Source organism: Mytilus trossulus, chromosome 1, assembly GCF_036588685.1.
Source record: "Mytilus trossulus isolate FHL-02 chromosome 1, PNRI_Mtr1.1.1.hap1, whole genome shotgun sequence".
NCBI classification, from domain to species: domain Eukaryota; kingdom Metazoa; phylum Mollusca; class Bivalvia; order Mytilida; family Mytilidae; genus Mytilus; species Mytilus trossulus.
The window spans coordinates 6846430-6867289 of record NC_086373.1 but is presented as its reverse complement, the minus strand read 5'-3'; the positions used below and the strand labels follow the sequence as shown (position 1 = coordinate 6867289).

Sequence of the window (20860 nt, the reverse complement as noted above, 5' to 3'; positions counted from 1 at the left end):
TTTGATATAATCTATTTGTGATAGATCCATGATATATGTCTGTTCTTCTGTCCCTATTGTATGTTCATTCATCTGTCACTATCGTCTATCTGTTCATCTGTCTTAGTTGTCTATCTATCTCTCTAAGTTGTCTGTCTGTTCACCTGTCCTGTTGTCTGTTAATTTATATGTCTCTGTATTTTATCTGTTCATCTGTCTTTGTTGTTTTTCTGTTCATCTGTCTCTATTGTCTTTCTGTTCATCTGTCTCTCTTGTTTATCTGTTTATCTGTCTCTATTGTCTGTCTGTTCACCTGTCTCTCTTGTTTATGTGTTCACCTGTCTCTCTTGTTTATGTGTTCATCTGTCTCTTGTTTATGTGTTCATCTGTCTCTCTTGTTTATGTGTTCATCTATCTCTCTTGTTTATGTGTTCACCTGTCTCTCTTGTTTATCTGTTTATCTGTCTCTATTGTCTGTCTGTTCACCTGTCTCTCTTGTTTATGTGTTCACCTGTCTCTCTTGTTTATGTGTTTATCTGTCTCTCTTGTTTAACTGTTTATCTGTCTCTATTGTCTGTCTGTTCATCTATTTATGTTGTCTGTCCATTTATCTGTCTCTGTTATCTATCTGTTCATATGTCTCTGGTGTCTATCTGTTCGTCTGTCTCTGTTGTCTTTCTGTTCATCTGTCTCTGTTGTCTATCTGTTCATCTGTCTCTGTTGTCTTTCTGTTCATCTGTCTCTTTTGTCTATCTGTTCAGCTGTCTCTTTTGTCTTTCTGTTCATCTGTCTCTATTGTCTGTCTGTTCGTCTGTCTCTGTTGTCTTTCTGTTCATATGTCTCTGGTGTCTATCTGTTCATCTGTCTCTGTTGTCTTTCTGTTCATCTGTCTCTTTTGTCTATCTGTTCATCTGTCTCTTTTGTCTTTCTGTTCATCTGTCTCTATTGTCTGTCTGTTCGTCTGTCTCTGTTGTCTTTCTGTTCATATGTCTCTGGTGTCTATCTGTTCATCTGTCTCTGTTGTCTTTCTGTTCATCTGTCCCTTTTGTCTTTCTGTTCATCTCTCTCTTTTGTCTTTCTGTTCATCTGTCGCTTTTGTTTTTCTGTTCATCTGTCTCTCTTGTTTATCTGTTCATCTGTCTCTGTTGTCTTTCTGTTCTTCTGTCTCTGTTGTCTATCTGTTCATCTGTTTCTTTTGTCTTTCTGTTCATCTGTCGCTTTTGTTTTTCTGTTCATCTGTCTCTTTTGTCTTTCTGTTTATCTGTCTCTTTTGTCTTCTGTTCATCTGTCTCTTTTGTCTTCTGTTCATCTGTCTCTGTTGTCTTCGGTTCATCTGTCTCTTTTGTCTTCTGTTCATATGTCTCTATTGTTTTTCTGTTCATCTGTCTCTGGTGTTTGTCTTTTGTTCATCTGTCTCTTTTGTTTTCTGTTCATCTGTCTCTGTTGTTTTTCTGTTCATCTGTCTCTTTTGTCTTTCTGTTCATCTATCTTTATTGTCTTCTGTTCATCTGTCTCTTTTGTCTTCTGTTCATCGTCTCTGTTGTTTTTCTGTTCATCTGTCTCTATTGTTATTCTGTTTATCTGTCTCTTTTGTCTTCGGTTCATTTGTCTTCTGTGCATCTGTCTCTGTTGGTTGTATGTTCATCTGTCTCTGGTGTTTGTCTATTCATCTGTATCTTTGTCTTCTGTTCATCTGTCTCTGTTGTGTATCTGTTAATCTATCTCTATTGTCTTTCTGTTCATCTGTCTGATCATCTGTTTCTGGTGTTTGTCTGTTTATCTGTCTGTCGTATATTTCATTATTCTGTTAATGTTGTCTATCTATTCATCTGTCTCTTTTGACTGTCTGTTCATCTGTCTGTTGTCTATCTGTTCCTCTGTCTACTGTTTATCTGTTCATCTGTATCTGCTGTCTATCTGTTCATCTGTCTCTGTTGTCTGTCTGTTCATCTGTCTGCTGTCTATCTGTTCATCTGTCTATGTTATCTGTCTGTTCATCTGTCTGCTGTCTATCTGATTATCTGTCTCTGTTGTCTATCTGTTCATCTGTCTCTGTTGTATGTCAGTTCATCTGTCTCTTTTGTCTGTCTGTTCATCTGTCTGGTGTCTATCTGTTCATCTGTCTGTTCATCTGTTTCTGTTGTCTTTCTGTTTATCTGTATATCTGTCTCTATTTTCTGTCTGTTCATCTATCTATGTTGTCTATCCATTTATCTGTCTCTGTTGTCTATCTGTTCATAGGTCTCTGGTGTCTATCTGTTCATCTGTTTCTATTGTCTTACTGTTCATCTGTCTCTGTTGTCTATCTGTTCATATGTCTCAGTTGTCTGTTCATCTGTAAATGTTGCTGTCTGTTCATCTTTCTTTTTTGTCTTCTGTTCATCTGTCTCTGTTGTCTGTCCATTCATCTGTCTCTGTTGTATGTCCCTTCATCTGTCAATGTTGTCTATATGTTCATCTCTCTGTTGTCTGTCTGTTCATCTATCTCTATTGTCTATCGGGTTATCTGCTTTTGTTGTCTATCTGTTTGTCTGTCTTTGTTCTCTGTCTGCCTATATATCTCTGTTTTCTGTCCATTCATCTGTCGATGTTGTCTATTTGCTCATTACTTATTGTCTTCTGTTCATCTATCTCGGTTGTTTATCTGTTCAAATGTTCTGTTTTTTATCTGTTAATCTATCTCTATTGTCTTTCTGCTTATCTGTCTCTTTTGTTTTTCTGTTCATCTGTCTGTTGTATGTCCATTATTCTGTTAATGTTGTCTTTCTGTTCATCTGTTTCTTTTGTCTGTCTTTTCAGCTGTCTGTTGTCTATCTGTTCCTCTGTCTACTGTCTATCTGTTTATCTTTCTCTGCTGTGTATCTGTTCATCTGTCTCTGTTGTCTGTCTGTTCATCTGTCTACTGTCTATCTGTTCATCTGTCTCTGCTGTCTATCTGTTCGTCTGTCTCTGTTGTATGTCTGTTCAGCTGTCTCTGTTGTCTATATGTTCATATTTCAATGTTGTCAATGTTGTCTATCTGTTCATCTCTCTCGGTTGTCTTTCTGTTCATGTGTCTCTTTTGTCTATCTGTTCATCTCTCTCTCTCTGTTGTCTGTCCATTCAATTGCCAATGTTGTCTATCTGTTCATCTGTCTCTGTTGGTTGTCTGTTCATCTGTCTCTGCTGTATGTCCATTCATTCGTCGATGTTGTCTGTCTGTTCACCTATCTCGATTGTTTATCTTTTTCTGTTGTATATATGTTCATCTGTCTTTGTTCTGTTTTCTATCTGTTCATCTGCCGATGTTGTCTATTTGTTCATCTGTCTATTGTCTGTTTGTTCATCTATCTCGGTTGTCTATCTGTTTATCTGTTGTATATATGTTCATATGTCGATGTTGTCTATCTGTTCCTCTATCTCTCTATTGTCTGTCTGTTCATCTATCTATGTTGTCTATCTGTTCATCTGTCCCTGTTGGCTATCTGTTCATCTGTCTCTGTTGTATGTCCCTTCATCTGTCAATGTTGTCTATCTGTTCATCTCTCTATTGTGTGTCTGTTTATCTATCTCGGTTGTCTATTTGTTTATCTGTTTCTGTTGTCTATCTGCTCATCTCTCTATTGTGTGTCTGTTTATCTATCTCGGTTGTCTGTCCATTCATCTGCCAATGTTATATATCTGTTCAGTTGTATTTGGTGTCTATCTGTTTATCTGTCAATGTTGTCTGTCTGTTCATCTATCTCTGTTGTCTTTCCGTTCATCAATCTATGTTGTATATCTGCTTATCTGTCTCTGTTGTCTATCTGTTTATCTTTAAATGTTGTCTGTCCATTCATCTGTCAATGTTGTCTATATGTTCATCTCACTATTGTCTTTCTGTTCATCTGTCTCTGTTGTCTATCTGATTGTCTGTGTATTCTGTCTGTCTGTTCATCTATCTATTTTGTCTTTCAATTAATCTGCCTCTGTTGTCTATCTATTGTATGTATGTTCGTCTATCTCTGTTGCCTGTCTGTTCATCTGTCAATGTTGTCTTTGTTAATCTGTCTCTGTTGTCTATCTGTTCATCTGTAAATGTTGTCTGTCCATTTATCTGTCAACGTTTTCTTTATGTTCAACTCACTATTGTCTTTCTGTTCATCTATTTCGGTTGTCTATCTGTTTATCTGTTTCTGTTGTCTATTTGTGTGTCTGTTCATCTATCTCTGTTGTCTATCCATTCATCTGTCTCAATTGTCTATCTGATCATCTGTCTATGTTGTCTTTCTGTTCATCTATCTATGTTTTCTTTTCATTTATCTTTCTCTGTTGTCTATCTGTTCATTTGTCTCTGTTGTCTGTCTGTTCGTCTATCTCTGTTGTCTGTCTGTTCATCTGTAACTGTTGTCTATGTGTTCGTTACTGAGTCTCTGGTGTCTGTCTGCTCATCTGTCCCTGTTTGATTTCTGTTCATGTGTCTCTGGTGGTTGTCTGTTCATGTTTATCAGTTGTCTATTGTTCATATATATGTTGTCCCTGTGTTCATCTGGTTGTTAACTATCTCTCTAGCTTCATCTGTCTCTGTTGTCCGTCTATTCATCTGACAATGTTGTATATCTGTTTATCTGTCTCTGTTGTCTATTTGTTCATCTATCTATAGATATAGTGTCTGTTCATCTGTCTCTGTTATCTGTCTGCTAATCTGTCTCTGTTGTCCGACTGCTCCTCTGTTTCTTTTGTCTGTCTGTTCCTCTATCTTTGTTGCCAGTCTATTCATCTGTCAATGTTGTCTATCTGTTCATTTGTCTCTTGTTTATGTGTTCATCTGTCTCTTTTGTATATCTGTTTATCTGTCTCTGGTGTCTGTCTGTTCATCTATATGAGATATAATCTCCTTGGTCATACTATCTTTTTTCATCAAAATGGGGATTAGAATATTTTTAGGGAAAAAAACTAAATTTGACCATACCTCAGATTGTTGTCATTGGTCTGGTCAATGTTACACAATAGAATGGAATATTTTTAATTTCCGAAATTACTGGGCCCAAAAATGGCATGCATTTAAAAAAATAATTACCATCAAGGATTTGTATAGTTAAATCTTACAATACAAATCATTGCCATAATCAGGGACGTATATAATATAAGTCCTTGCCATAATTGATTATTACAAAAATAAACATCACAGTGTTCATTTATATGTATATGAAGGAAATTAGCATTGGTCAGAATCAGAGCCTACAACAATATATATTGTAAATGTCCGCTAAAAGAATAAAGTTACTTTACTTGCATTCATTCTCAAATCATATACTAGACTTAGTCTTAATATGCAAATCCTTATATCCATTCATAATCAATTATGTGTACTCCGAAATATTTATTATTTTTAAAATTCTGTCTTTGTTATTTTTGTTGTATGTCGGAGTGTTTTTGGTTGGTTTTTTTAATTGTGGCCAGGGTTCGGGAACTGTTACGTTTATTTTAGCATCTCTTTATTGTGACCTTGACATTGCATGAAATCTTCACGGTTTCCGTTTGAGCATTCGCTTGAAGGGCAGTGGTAACAACATCACTGCATCTCTAAACATGGAGAATAAAAACTTAGAAAACGTTCCTGGACGTGACGAAAAACCATGGGAGCTGGAAAAAAGAATGGAAAATCATTTTCGACATGCCAAGAGTCGATATCCTGCAATGAATATCGAGCCTATGGCTTATGAACGTGAACGATTGACAGGCAAAGGGATGACTGCAGAGGACCGGGCACTGAGAAAACAATGGTTGTTAGATCAACGTTTAGCACCACATGAACCCCCAAATTCAGTCGTTGCGTTGGAAACCATGAATCTTCCTGTCAATCCAATTAAACGTGCGTTTAGAATGCCTATGGATGCTACCTTTAGAGCTTTGGCTCCAGTGCTTGTGAGTTGCATTTTAAAGAATCCGGGTCCGTCCGCCCTGATTCTGGTTCTCCCTAATACCTGTTCGCCCTGATTTTATATTTTAGTATAGTGTTGCGTTGTGTGTATATAATTGAATGTGTTGAAGTCAGTCTACAATTTGGCCGAATATTTACGATGTATCATGTTGTTTATAGCTAACTGCTACTAGGACTAGGTTATAAGTTTCTGTACATTCACTATTAAATTGAATTACTATTAGTAAAACAAATACCAAAAACACAGTCACACTGCTGTACATTGATCACTTGTCATCAGTGTTTTTACCCATCCAAGCTGACTATTTTATTTGAGAAAAATGTTATTTTCATTATTAATCCATCAAAGGCAATAGACCACTTTCGAGTTCATCCGTCACCGGCAAAAATTCGTCAATTATACACGCCTTTATGACGTCATTTACCAGATAGAGGGGCTCGTCTGTATCCCTGCACTATTTATGTTTATCAAGCGTCTTAGTGATCGTCTTTGTGCAGCATAAACTAGAAATAATGGTTGCTCTGTAGGTACTTACTGACATTTCCCTAATGACAGCAGTGTTGATTGTCAATTTTGAAAATTCAATTTGCCGAATAATTCGTACAATATAGAATTATAGTTTTCCAACCACTCGCTCAACATTGGAAGGAAGTGACGACGCCCCTAAACGCACAAATGACGATGATAAAGGCGCGTATAATTGACGAGTTTTTTCCGGTTACGGATGAACTCGAAAGTGGTCTATTCATATAACAATCAGTGATATCAAAGATTTTAAATGATACCTTATAATCAGCAATCAAAATTCAATCAACAGTAATTAAAAAGTAATTATAAAATAAAGTGTAACAATGCAGCCAAGAATTTTATTTAAGGGGGCTCGCGGGTCTAAATGATTTTTTTTATTTAATATAGGATTTCTCTATATTTTTCTATAAATGAACTTTATCTTATTCTTAATAGAAAAATGAAATAAAAAAGTGGGGTCACCGTTCATTTACGCTCACAATCTGCCTTTGAAAGAAGCATACATTTTTGTTTATGTCCTTTTTTTCTGTTGAACTAATAGGAGAACAAACGGTAATATCGAAATAAAAAAAGAACTAAATTACAGAAATCGCTCAAATTTTACAATTATTTAGTTTATGTACAGCTTATTTGAAAACAACAATAAAAAATATAGGTCACCGATAAGTTAGAAAAGATATTTTAATTTTAATGCCAAAAAATGGCATTTTTGCACCAAAGGGAGATAATTTGGAGCTTTTTTTAATGATATCTACATTTTAAAAGTCACCTGGGGTCAACACAAATTAATTTTTTGGAACGATTTTTGTACCCAATGATAAAGTAACAACTACTAAAGGTTATGAATAAAATTTGTATTGAAAAATTAATGTTTATTTTTTTTCTGAAAATCTTATACCCGCGAGCCTCCTTAATTAATATAAACAAGGATTTGTATAGTCACTATACAAATCCTTGATATAAATTTGGCAAATATTCTGTATTTAACATTTAATAGATACACATGTACATAAATTTCAATATATATATATATATATATTTCGTTTATTAATGTAACATATACATGCACATATCATAAATGAATATAGGGCGAACAAACCCAGGGCGAACAAACTCAGTGCGAACGAACCTAGGGCCAACATGGAAATGACATATCATCAGGGCGAACAATCCCGATACCCTTTTTAAATCATATGCAATTTAATTTAGTACTAAAAATATGGGTTTTAAAAATACCTGAAATTAGAGGAAATCCAATTTAAAGACAGAAAGTCCCTTGCTACATATATGTATTTCTCGTATTCACATTTGGCAAGTTGGCGAGTAGAGGTTTCATACACTGTTGTTAGCGCTATTTGATAATAGATCATAATAATAAACAAGTAATGAGGTTAATTTAATAATTGTTATTTAAAGCTGACACACATGCATGACATGTAGTACTGTGAAAGTACTTTTATTCGTTGGGTACCAATTTTCGTGGTTTTCGTGGATGACCTTATCCACGAACTTAAGTGTCCAACGAAATAAAACAACCATTGTCCAAATCAAGACATGGAAAGATCCCCATCGGTAGGTTTAACTTCTGATATGATCTAGAGAATATATTAATAACGCCAAATCTGAGAATACTTTAATAACAGTTAAGGAACTACAACCGCATACAGGATTATACTCATTTTATCTTTAATAACATGAACTGTACAACTTTTGATCTTTTAATTCTCATAAAATATATTTTGGATCGATGAAAGTCAGATTTCTGGTATTGATATGCTATTATGATAAAGTGTTCATTTTATATCCTCATTGTTCTCGTGCATATGGAAAATAATAATTTCATGCTGGGCTTGATTTTGATAAGAATGGTTTGACAATTCAAGATACATTTATAGCACTTGTTTATATTACTGTTTTCTTTAGGTGACATGTGTATGGCCTAATTAACACCTTTGATGGTCTTTAATCTGTTGATCACTTTATCATGGGTTAATAAGTGTTATCACTACGATTTACAAGGGTCAATGTTTACGTTGCAATTTCCTTCATTACAGAATATTTGAGACCTTCGTTTCTAAATGCTTTAAATTTTCAATTTTATTTTTAATAGAAAACTAAAATCCACGAATTTAAAAACCCACGAACATGTACATATAGCTCAAACCACGAAAATTGATACCCACGAATTAAAGTGCTTTCACAGTATTATAAACAAGGACATAACATTAACTCTTTTAACTGACCTAGATTGTCTAATTCCTGTAAATATTTATTTGGCAGTATCTGCCTGTACGAATAGTCAAATTGCCCTTCTAGGCTACGCGTAACCACATCCGTTTTTCTAATAAAATGCCATCAGATCGGGTATAAACCGTGAAATATATACGGAAATTATGGATAATATGGGGATATCGTGTAGACTTGAAGGCATATGTACAGCTTATTTGAAAACAACAATAAAAAATATAGGTCACCGATAAGTTAGAAAAGATATTTTAATTTTAATGCCAAAAAATGGCATTTTTGCACCAAAGGGAGATAATTTGGAGCTTTTTTTAATGATATCTACATTTTAAAAGTCACCTGGGGTCAACACAAATTAATTTTTTGGAACGATTTTTGTACCCAATGATAAAGTAACAACTACTAAAGGTTATGAATAAAATTTGTATTGAAAAATTAATGTTTATTTTTTTTCTGAAAATCTTATACCCGCGAGCCTCCTTAATTAATATAAACAAGGATTTGTATAGTCACTATACAAATCCTTGATATATATTTGGCAAATATTCTGTATTTAACATTTAATAGATACACATGTACATAAATTTCAATATATATATATATATATTTCGTTTATTAATGTAACATATACATGCACATATCATAAATGAATATAGGGCGAACAAACCCAGGGCGAACAAACTCAGTGCGAACGAACCTAGGGCCAACATGGAAATGACATGTCATCAGGGCGAACAATCCCGATACCCTTTTTAAATCATATGCAATTTAATTTAGTACTAAAAATATGGGTTTTAAAAATACCTGAAATTAGAGGAAATCCAATTTAAAGACAGAAAGTCCCTTGCTACATATATGTATTTCTCGTATTCACATTTGGCAAGTTGGCGAGTAGAGGTTTCATACACTGTTGTTAGCGCTATTTGATAATAGATCATAATAATAAACAAGTAATGAGGTTAATTTAATAATTGTTATTTAAAGCTGACACACATGCATGACATGTAGTACTGTGAAAGTACTTTTATTCGTTGGGTACCAATTTTCGTGGTTTTCGTGGATGACCTTATCCACGAACTTAAGTGTCCAAGGAAATAAAACAACCATTGTCCAAATCAAGACATGGAAAGATCCCCATCGGTAGGTTTAACTTCTGATATGATCTAGAGAATATATTAATAACGCCAAATCTGAGAATACTTTAATAACAGTTAAGGAACTACAACCGCATACAGGATTATACTCATTTTATCTTTAATAACATGAACTGTACAACTTTTGATCTTTTAATTCTCATAAAATATATTTTGGATCGATGAAAGTCAGATTTCTGGTATTGATATGCTATTATGATAAAGTGTTCATTTTATATCCTCATTGTTCTCGTGCATATGGAAAATAATAATTTCATGCTGGGCTTGATTTTGATAAGAATGGTTTGACAATTCAAGATACATTTATAGCACTTGTTTATATTACTGTTTTCTTTAGGTGACATGTGTATGGCCTAATTAACACCTTTGATGGTCTTTAATCTGTTGATCACTTTATCATGGGTTAATAAGTGTTATCACTACGATTTACAAGGGTCAATGTTTACGTTGCAATTTCCTTCATTACAGAATATTTGAGACCTTCGTTTCTAAATGCTTTAAATTTTCAATTTTATTTTTAATAGAAAACTAAAATCCACGAATTTAAAAACCCACGAACATGTACATATAGCTCAAACCACGAAAATTGATACCCACGAATTAAAGTGCTTTCACAGTATTATAAACAAGGACATAACATTAACTCTTTTAACTGACCTAGATTGTCTAATTCCTGTAAATATTTATTTGGCAGTATCTGCCTGTACGAATAGTCAAATTGCCCTTCTAGGCTACGCGTAACCACATCCGTTTTTCTAATAAAATGCCATCAGATCGGGTATAAACCGTGAAATATATACGGAAATTATGGATAATATGGGGATATCGTGTAGACTTGAAGGCATATGGACAAAACAAGTCAATTTTGGCAAAAATTATAAGATATTAAGACAAGACTAGAAGATATTAAAAAGTTTTAAAGAAAATAGAATTTGTTGTAAAGGTTGAAAAAATGAGAAAGAAATTGAATTACATATATAAATTAAATGTGACAAATACCACATCATTGAACATTGACAAATGATTGAGAGAAAAGAATTTTTTAACTTCATATCTAGTAAAGTGAACTAACTGTACAAAATGTAAACCCCAATACATACATGTATATTCAAAATTTTCAATATGTGTTATCCACATGGTTGCTATCAATCATTAATAAAATATCAGTCTTACATGTACATGTGTCAGAATATTGTGTCTTTACAATTTGCTCGCCTCTCATCTTCTATTATTTTCTTTAAAAATTATTAGTTTATTTCAAATTTTAATGGTACAATTATACATTGGTTTAAGTAAAGATCCAAATAAATTTAACAATAATCTATAGTCAATATAACGGATTTATTTCTGTTATTAATCAATTTCAACATAAGCTGTTTCCATTTGTCAACTGGAGACTTTCTAATTATGTCCCAAATGGACTGCTGCCCACTAAAATCATCATAGGTTGAACATAGTACATTTGAATAACCAATACGGCAATATATTATTGAGGTTTAACTTTACTTGATATCTTAAATCTGTAGCATTCACAACAAAAGATATGAAAAACTTGCAAATTATACTCATTTTACTTTTCTCTTTCTGCTAGCTCTTCACTGATAATAAAAGTTATTTCCCTTCTACGCAATTCATATGGATGGATCTCTATAGATCAATAACAGATTTGACAATAGACTATTATTTGAGAGAAAGGACACTTACATTCAATTATTAACAGATCTTTTTCAAACACATACATACAAGTGACAAACATGTACATGGGTCTGTGACTCTGTGCCTTTGGGTATAGACACAAAAGTAATAAGGTTTGCTTTTAAAAGACATTTTCTTAATGGATGATTTAGATGATGTCTGTAGGTGTTAAAAAAAATAGCAACCTGAAATTATTAACAACAAATATAAAGGATTTATTTAGCAAATTGATATATATTAAAAACATGTAAAAATATCGTTGATCAATTTCCTCCAAAGCTTTTGGACTCAAGAGTGGATTAATTTAAGGTGTCTTTGGACCATTGCTACAGGCTAGGAAAGAAATCCTTCAAGAATATCCTGTTATAAAAAACACAATGCTACAGCTGTGTAATAGTCATATCTATTCAAAACATGTACAAAAACAGTTATATTCTTAAGTTTGAAATGTGATAGGCATAATATTTTATTTATTCTTTGCAGGGTCAGGCTAATGCCACAGGTCTGAGAGGTATTGTCCCAAATGTTCTCAAGGTTTCAGCTGTTATTTTGGGTGTATTCTATTACGCCAAATATTCAGAACATGTAAGTATAAATATAAATTATACTTTTATATACTGTAACAAACTTTCATCTAGTTCACAATGTTGTATGCATGATAATTTAATTGGAGAAGAAAAGATATAGGGTAATTGCATACAAAACAAGGCTCTTATTGTATGATTGTATATAAAATACTAGGAAATAATGTGTATACAAAATAAATCTTGTTATAGGATAGTATGAAATACTAGGTAACAATCAGTATACACAAAAAGTCCTTTCATAAGACAGTATATATGGTATAGAATATTACAGAAGTAAATGTACAATGTAAAAAGTTTATTCCAAAAAAGTAATACCATTGGACAGTATAAAATACTAGCAAGTAATCAGCATATACACAAAGTCACACCATATATAGGACAGTATAAACTATTAGTAAATAATCAGTGTATACACAAAAGTCCTATCATACATGTCATAGTATAGTAAAAATTACTTGGAAGTAATCAGTGTGTAGAAAATTTCATAAGTAATTAGTATATACATAAAAATTCATACCCTAGGACTGTATGAAATAAGAGGAAGTAATCAGTGTATACACAATAAGTCAGGGGGCCCAAGTAGTCTAAGTAGTGACTACTGTAATCACTATCCAGTCAACACTGAGGTTGTGAGTTTGAATCCCACTCATGAGGGTGCACTTGACTCTAATCTAAGTTGACTAGGATTGTCATATTTTCCTATAGAGGGTCAATGTTTTTCTCCTGGCACTCTGGCTATCTCCACCAATAAAAACTGACCACGAAATAGCCTAAATGCAGTGCTTAAAAGTGACGTTAAAACATAAAAAATCACAATCAATCACAAAGAGTCGTAGGATAGTATAAAATATTAGGAGCAATCAGTGTATACACAAAAAGTCCTGTCATAGGATAGTATAAAATATTAGGAAACCCAGAAATGAAAATGGTATCTGCAGATAATGTACAATCATTCTTTTGACAATAGCTTGAAAACCTTGTAAAAAAGGATAAAATATTATTTAGTGTGTTAATACATTGTATTTGTAGAATTGGGAATCTCTTCGTGGATGGCATGTATATAGCAGTAAACCAAGACAGTTATATGTAAGTACAGTTCCCATACTATACAGTACTTATTTTGTGTTTCTCAATGACTTAGGCCGTGTTCACATTGACCTAAACTCGGTGTTGTGTTAGTGTAACTCACACATAAACTAAAATAATTACGTTCCCATTGATAAAACTCAATGTTTACATGTAATTTAAATCATGTTTTGTCTACATGCAGTCTATAGTTGATGTAGGCCTTGTGTAGGTTCAGTGTACACAAAACTAGACATTCCGAACTGTAATTTTTCCATTTATATGTCAATAAAAACAATTTTTATATAAGTTGATACTTATAACACTTATTAATTAAGTTTTTTACAGAAATATTTGTCTAAACTTGATATATTTATTTGTTTTAAAAACACTTTACGCAGCCTTATTAACCCCTTATCAAAACTCATCCATCATCATTGCCGAACACGTAATTCCTTAGAAAAGGTGGTATTGAATCGACTGGACATACACACTGACAGAAATATTTGCCACTGGTCTTTACTCAAACAACGACTCACTCATTAATGCATTACTGAAAAAGGGTGAGGTTAATTGTTTGTTTGTGTAGAATCTCAGATCTGTTAAAATACAATTAGAAGTAAAAAAAATATTACCCTCTCCTTATGCCAAAAAAACCCAACTTCACTTGTAGAAACAATACCATTTGAAACAAACAGAAAAGATAGAAATGTAGTGATCCTTAACATCGCAATTCTTTTTTTTTGTCTATAAGCACGCTGATGCAGCCTACATTTTTAAAAAGTCGAGACATCTTTAAACTACTGCAAATCATCCAAAATGACTTTCTTAAAAGAGCAACCACTTTACTTTAAAAAAAAAGGGGGGTTCTGAGTCCGAATTTTTTTCGCGCAAAAGTTAATATTCAATTTTTTTCGATGGTACCAATTCAATATTTTATACTATAATGTATTAGGAAACTTTCGATTCAGACTATTTTTTCATTCTAATCATCTGTATGACCTGAGTGTTTTTCAATCAAATTGTGGAAAAATCCTTTCTGATACATGTATATTTATCAGCATGTATCTTTTTCAGGGACGTGAGGTACCAGTGAGAGAACACAATGATTTTGCCAACCAAGGATTCAAAGAAAGGAATGTACTTCTAGGAGGAAAAACTAGTTTTAACTCTCAGGTTGTCAGTTAATTATTGACATAGACTAGATTGTATTTAAAATTTAAAATTATTGAAGTATGAGTGATCAATTAAAGTATGTTATTAAAAGATATACAAATTATTTTTGAATCATATATATGACATGATACAATTCTCCTTTATATATTAAAATTTTGCAGCTTGATATTTTGTATTGATAACAGTGTATTTTGACATTCATATATATCTTGTGCTCTTGTATTATTGGGTTGCTGTCTGGTCGAAGTGTCTATCCCACATCTCATTTCACAATGTATTTATAAAATGGGTGATCAGAGATTTGTTACTTTTTATGCCACACCTAGGGGCATTTTGTTTCTTCGATCTGCATCTGTTCGTCTGTCCAGCATCAGGTTTAAGTTATTAGTATTAGAACTTTGACCCCAATTTCACGGTCCACTAAACATAGAAAATATGTTTGTCTCGCTTCATGTTAAAGTTTTTGGTCAAGGTACTTTTTTGATGAAGTAAAGTCAAATCAATTTGAAACCTAATATTATACACATGTTCCTCTTGATTTGATCTTTCAAATTTAAATTCCAAATTAAAGTTTTGACCCCTATTTCACCATCCACTTACTATGGACACATTCTTGTTGGGTTTTATTGAATTTATTCTGAACTGTACAAAATGACAAAAACATATTATTATCAATTTCCTTGAAGATAAAAATGTTGCTAAACTAAATCAGTCTTTAACCAGAAATAATTATCAAAATACATTAGCACCACTTCGGAAATCTATTTTAATAGAATGTCTAGGATACCTTATCCATTGTCATATACATAACATTGAGAATGGAAATGGGGAATGGGCCAAAGAGACAACAACACGACAGCTTATTAAACCTTCATCTTACAAAAAGTATAAATATATTTATTAGACAGCAACCCACAGGCACTTGTCTCAGAAAAAAAAAATCCTATATACCTTATTATAACACAAGGTACTTAACTTGCATTTTAGAAAAATGTTGGGTGGTGACGAAGTTCCGTTATATGCCGCTTTATAGGTTGTTAATCCCACTAAAGCTTGTTTTATCGTAAATCTAAATTGATTTATCTTTACAATGGTGTATAACATGCCTACATTTATTGTCGGAATCGTTATAATTTTGCAAACCGCTGAAGAATAATAAGGTATATAGGATTTTTTTTTTCTGAGACAAGTGCCTGTGCAGCAACCCTATAAAAGAGAACCAAAATTCACACATCAATTGTGTAAAGTAGGTGCAAATTTATTTTGGTTCTTGTAGAACATCTAGCATTACAATGTAACTAGAAACAGTATAAGCTGGTTAATATTACTAACAAGTCTATTCAGGACGCGGCGGCGGCATAAGCTAACTTGTTAAAAGGTTTATATTTTAGAAGGTGAAAGACCTGGATGCATCTTACTTTGTATATAGATGCCTCATGTTACGAACTTTCCGTCAGTCATGTCCAATGTCCTTGACCTCATTTTCATGGTTCAGTGACTACTTGAAAAAAAAGTTAAGATTTTTTGTAATTTTAAATTCTCTCTTATTATAACTAATTGGATAACTATATTTGGTATGTGTGTACCTTGCAAGGTCCTCATGTCTGTCCGACAGTTTTCACTTGACCTCAACCTCATTTCCTGGATCGGTGAACAAGGTTAAGTTTTGGTGGTCAAGTCCATATCTCAGATACTTTAAGCAATAGGTCTAGTATATTCGGTGTATGGAAGGTCTGTAAGGTGTACATGTCCAACTGACAGGTGTCATCTGACCTTGACCTCATTTTCATGGTTCAGTGGTTATAGTTAAGTCTTTGTGTTTTGGTCTATTTTTTCTTATACTATATACAATAGGTCTACTAATATATTTGGTGTATGGAATGATTGTAAGGTGTACATGTCTAGCTGACATGTGTCATCTGACCATGACCTTGACCTCATTTTCATGGTTTAGTGGTCAAAAGTTAAGTTTTTGAGTTTTGGTCTATTTTTCTAATTCTTTATGCATTAGATCAACTATTTGGTGTAAGGAAATATTTTATAATCAATATGTCTGTTACACAGGTTTTATTTGACCTTGACCTCATTTTCATGGTCCATTGCTAAGTGTTAAGTGTTTTGTTCTGTTTTTCTTAATTTATAAGCAATAAGTCAACTATATTTGTTGTATTGAAGAATTTTTAGCTGCACATGTCTGCCTGGCATGGTTCATCTGACCTTGACCTCATTTTCATGGTTCATTGATCAATGTTTCGTTTTCTTGGTTAATGTTGAGTTTATGTGACAGTTGTAATAAAGCTTTATATTTAGGTCTATCAACATAATATCAATGATTAGTAAAGAAGGCAGGCATTTCAGTGTGTGCACTCTTGTTATATACTGTCTAATATTTAACTCCATGCAAAGTTGACATAAGATGGTTTGTAGGTGTACTTCTACCAATCTCTGTAAGCTTCATGTTACTGTTGAAGTTGAATTAAGGAAATTTGTTTTACCATAACGATTGAAGATTGATATTTGACATGCAGATCAGGATGAGCATATGCCTCCCATCAGGAAAACTATCATAGATACTGGTCAACAGAAGATATAGCAAAGTCAATCATCAATAAAAGATGTACATATTTGTCTATAATATAAACATGTAGTAGATTCATAATTGATTGTGGGATATCAACTTTTGTGGCTTTTTCGGAAAAGGTATACCATGTAATGGTTTACTTTTATAAATTGTTATTTGCACTCACACCACATCTTCCTATATCTATTTAAATGTTCAATGAAGTAACCATTTTCTTAGTCATGTGTGCAGACTTTAGCAGATCCACATATTTAGATATCCAAGAAAATACAAGTTAACATCAATCCACAATAAATTGCTTTGCTGAGCACAGCTGGATACGACCACAGAAGTCCAACCCTGAACAGTTGGGGCAATAATGGACACGGTCCCAAGTCAGGAGCCTGTAATCCAGTGGTTGTTGTTTGTTTATGTTTCACATCTTTGTTTTTCATTTATTTTTTGTAAATAAATAAGGTTGTTAGTTTTCTTGTTTGAATTGTCTTACAATGTCATTTTAGAGCCTTTTATAGCTGACTATGCAGTATGGGCTTAGTTCATTGTTGAAGGCCGTACAGTGACCTATAGTTGTTAATTTCTTTGTCATTTTGGTATCTTGTGGAGAGTTATTTCATTGGCAATTATACCACATCTTCTTTTTTTAAACTTGCATAAGATTTTTTTTAAATTTCTTAGAATTGTCTTTAAACACTATAACAGACAAATAGATAGACAAAATCTGAAAATAGCAAACAAAAATCAATCAGGAATAAACAAGACCTACAAAAATGAAGAGCTACTGAAACTAATTATTGCCTTCTCATGCTCATAGTTCTCAAACTTTTAGTTATTTTGAAAACTGTTATTGATACACAGACAGTTTAGGCAACAAAAAGCAATACAAGATCCGTAATATGAAATGGAAAAATTAACAAACAAAAAGTCTTGTATTGATTTCATTAATAAGGCATACACCCTATAGAGCCTTTAGATCTGCCATCAATATTAAAACAGGGAAACAACAACCTTAAAAGATTTATAAACCACTAACAATATGTAACTTAGTTATCCTTAAAGAGATCTGTGTTCATTACAAAGAAATATAATAAATAGTATCTAATTTTCTTTATATATAAATACATGTACAAGTATGTAGAAATTTAATTTACAGGCATGATATAAATGTAAATGAGTTAAGTTTGTTCCACAGAATCGTCCTCGTCTTCCATCTCTTCATCTCCAGCGTTAGATGCTTCTTTTGTTACGTTATATTTTGTTATGATTTCCAACAGCTGATAAATCTGGTCTTCTGTTAAACGTTCTTCACTTTCTTCTATAATCAACTGAATTTCAACAGCTGATGTTGGGCACTGATTCAAAATTTGTAGTTTTTCTGCTTTTGTTAAATTAAATGCTTGCAAATCTGTCATGATGTTTTGAATAAGTTCTGGACTTTGATTTTTGCAAGGTGTATTTTCTAGATATTTAACAGTTTCATAGGTAATAGTTGCAAGGTTTTTCTGGTGCTTGTTAGGTTTGATTTGTCCTCTTCCAGTGTGAATGTCAGACAGGAGTTGTAGAACTTCATAATTACTTAGTATGGCAGAGTTGTCATTTTTCACCTCCATTTTACTATAGTATGATTTATAATCTATGAGGTTGGGAACTGCTTTTCTAATGTCTTGATGGATATAAATCTACCAGCAGCTATAACATATACCCAGGCAAGCAACACAATCAAAGCTAGCAACTGAAAATAAAAATACAAAATAAATCTACCAGCAACTATAACATATACCTATTAGACAAGCAACACAATCACAGCTAATAACTTAAAATTTAGAAAAATAATATGTTTACAAAGTCACATGAAAGTTCTAATTACAATATAGAAAAATAAAAGTGCTAATCCTAAATTCCTACCATCACGATTATGGTCATTTTGAACTTCCCAACTGACTCTTCATCTTTGATTGTTTGTTTATCATAATTTATGACAGAAGTCAATCTAAAATGTATTGTATTGTAACTAGTGTTGTCAAATCGTTGACTTTTGCCTAACCCGTTACTAGGATAATGATTCGACCTATTAACTGGTTAACCAGTATTTTTTTATTGATGTTTGAAGGCATTATCTAGTATAGTACCCTACACATAGATATAAGAAGATGTGGTATGAGTGTCAATGTGAAAACCTTCCATCCAAGTCATACATTTACATTTTTACAATAGATGAATTGAAGTTTGTCCTTTGGTATTATAAGGCTTGTATGTGGAGATTCCTGTTGAAGTTTGACTCTTAATAGTCAAATACACCATATCAACTAAAATGTTTGTATTAACTTAAGATTTAAAAACAAAAAAAAACATTCTTGATCTCACAGAATTATCTGAAACCGATGAATCTTTCATTTTCTCTTGTTGTCTCAGAAAATAATGTGGAGTGTTTCAATTTGAAATTATTAAGCCTGTTACTCGTACTATCAAGTATACATTGATTACATTCACATTGGTTAGCAATTGCACAATATTTCAGTTAGCATTTCATTTAAAGTTTGACAAAGCCTTGCACGACGGAGATTGCACATTCAGATAAAGGTCTACACAATACATGTACAATGTATAAGAACAAAAATAAAATAAGGAAGTAAATGGTAAAATTTAATCATATTACTGATTTGAAGTAACTGTTAAAAAAACATGTACACTAGTTATGTTTCCTTAAGATCTTGCCCTGAGCAGAGAGGCAAGTTCTAATTAATTTAATATTTTTGGATTAACAATGGAAATCAATATACTGGACAATTGATTTGACAAATTCATTAAAACGAAGACAATTTTAAACATGTTAAACATGTTAAAAGAAAACAACTATTTAATAATTTCAATATTAATTTATATCAAATCTATAAAAATTGAAAAAAAGTCTGAACCAGTTACCATTTTTGGTATTCGGTCATTCAAACGTTAACCGTTGACAACACTAATACACCTTATCGCTATTTGTTCGCCATTACTGGATATCACATAGGTTCCATTAAAATTTTGACATCATTATACAAAATATCTGATGCCACAATGGAAAAGTGATTATTGTATGTGTTCAAGCGGCCAGGTCAGACGGGATTAGTGATAAGGTGTATTGTAACCTGAGAGCATGAATTTCATTAGAAAATTGCTCGTCTCCACCTGGACTCGAAACTGGGTCCTCTGTGTAACTAGGCAGTGCGTAAACTGACTGAGCTAAAGAAGTACTTCCTTATACATTTTTGTAAATACAAATACCTACTAGTCACCTACATGTATAAAAGGAGCGAAATGACAGATATAAATCAATTAAATCGAAGTGAAAACTAAACTGATAAAGAAGATAATTGCTCATATACAGAACTCAAACTCTTGAAGAAATGTGTTTGAATCACATTATAAGCCTGACATGTGTATAAATCTGAACAACTAAATGAATTTTGTAAAATTAATCTAAAAAATCGAGTTGCAACACGTTTAGGTACATTGCAATTCATTTATATATTTAAAGGATGTTTGATAAATAAAAAATGATGCTTACAAAATTTAATAATCCGTGTATGGCTGTTTTACTAACAACAATCATTTTTGTCTAATATTGACAAACACAGACTTCATTTACAGAATCTAAACATTTGATTTGTTTTTACTGCAAATTTTGTAAAGAGACCGGAAGTCGGATATGGAAAAGTAAATATAGATCTTAAAAATATTAACGGGGAAACAACGAAATATTTTACGCATTTTACTTTTGCAATTGTTCTTAAAAATACAAAAGCAATGCTATCTTCATATTTATTTTTAATATTTTCTCGTTATAATATATGAATAATGTATTTTTACAATTTTTTTGGGGAAATATTGATTCTATGCATTTTAATATCAATTATCCGGATTTCGATGATAATTAACGCGAAATTCGATTTCCTTGTTAGAATTTCA

At 32.5% G+C, this 20860-nt stretch overlaps 2 protein-coding genes across 2 annotated transcripts; one reads left to right on the top strand and one right to left on the bottom strand.

Moving 5' to 3' along the window:
- Nucleotides 1-5434: 5434 nt before the first annotated feature.
- On the top strand, nt 5435-14434 carry LOC134713561 (uncharacterized). Its single transcript, XM_063574951.1, has 4 exons — nt 5435-5865; nt 11987-12088; nt 13120-13176; nt 14233-14434. Exons 1-4 carry the CDS (start codon nt 5530-5532, stop codon nt 14341-14343), a joined length of 606 nt encoding a protein of 201 aa, XP_063431021.1. The 5' UTR covers nt 5435-5529; the 3' UTR covers nt 14344-14434.
- A 3385-nt stretch (nt 14435-17819) lies between these two features.
- On the bottom strand, nt 17820-20603 carry LOC134713545 (DNA-directed RNA polymerase III subunit RPC9-like). Its single transcript, XM_063574950.1, has 2 exons — nt 20460-20603; nt 17820-18641 (listed from the first exon to the last, which is right to left on the bottom strand). Exon 2 carries the CDS (start codon nt 18517-18519, stop codon nt 18085-18087), a length of 435 nt encoding a protein of 144 aa, XP_063431020.1. The 5' UTR covers nt 18520-18641; nt 20460-20603; the 3' UTR covers nt 17820-18084.
- Nucleotides 20604-20860: the final 257 nt, after the last annotated feature.

Bases quoted from the DNA above. Each gene is read 5' to 3' on its own strand.
- LOC134713561 (XM_063574951.1), top strand. From the start codon at position 5,530: ATGGAGAATAAAAACTTAGAAAACGTTCCTGGACGTGACGAAAAACCA. The intron at 5,866-11,986 runs GTGAGTTGCATT...TATTCTTTGCAG, and splicing joins GAGCTTTGGCTCCAGTGCTT to GGTCAGGCTAATGCCACAGG. The intron at 12,089-13,119 runs GTAAGTATAAAT...TTGTATTTGTAG, and splicing joins ACGCCAAATATTCAGAACAT to AATTGGGAATCTCTTCGTGG.
- LOC134713545 (XM_063574950.1), bottom strand. From the start codon at position 18,519: ATGGAGGTGAAAAATGACAACTCTGCCATACTAAGTAATTATGAAGTT.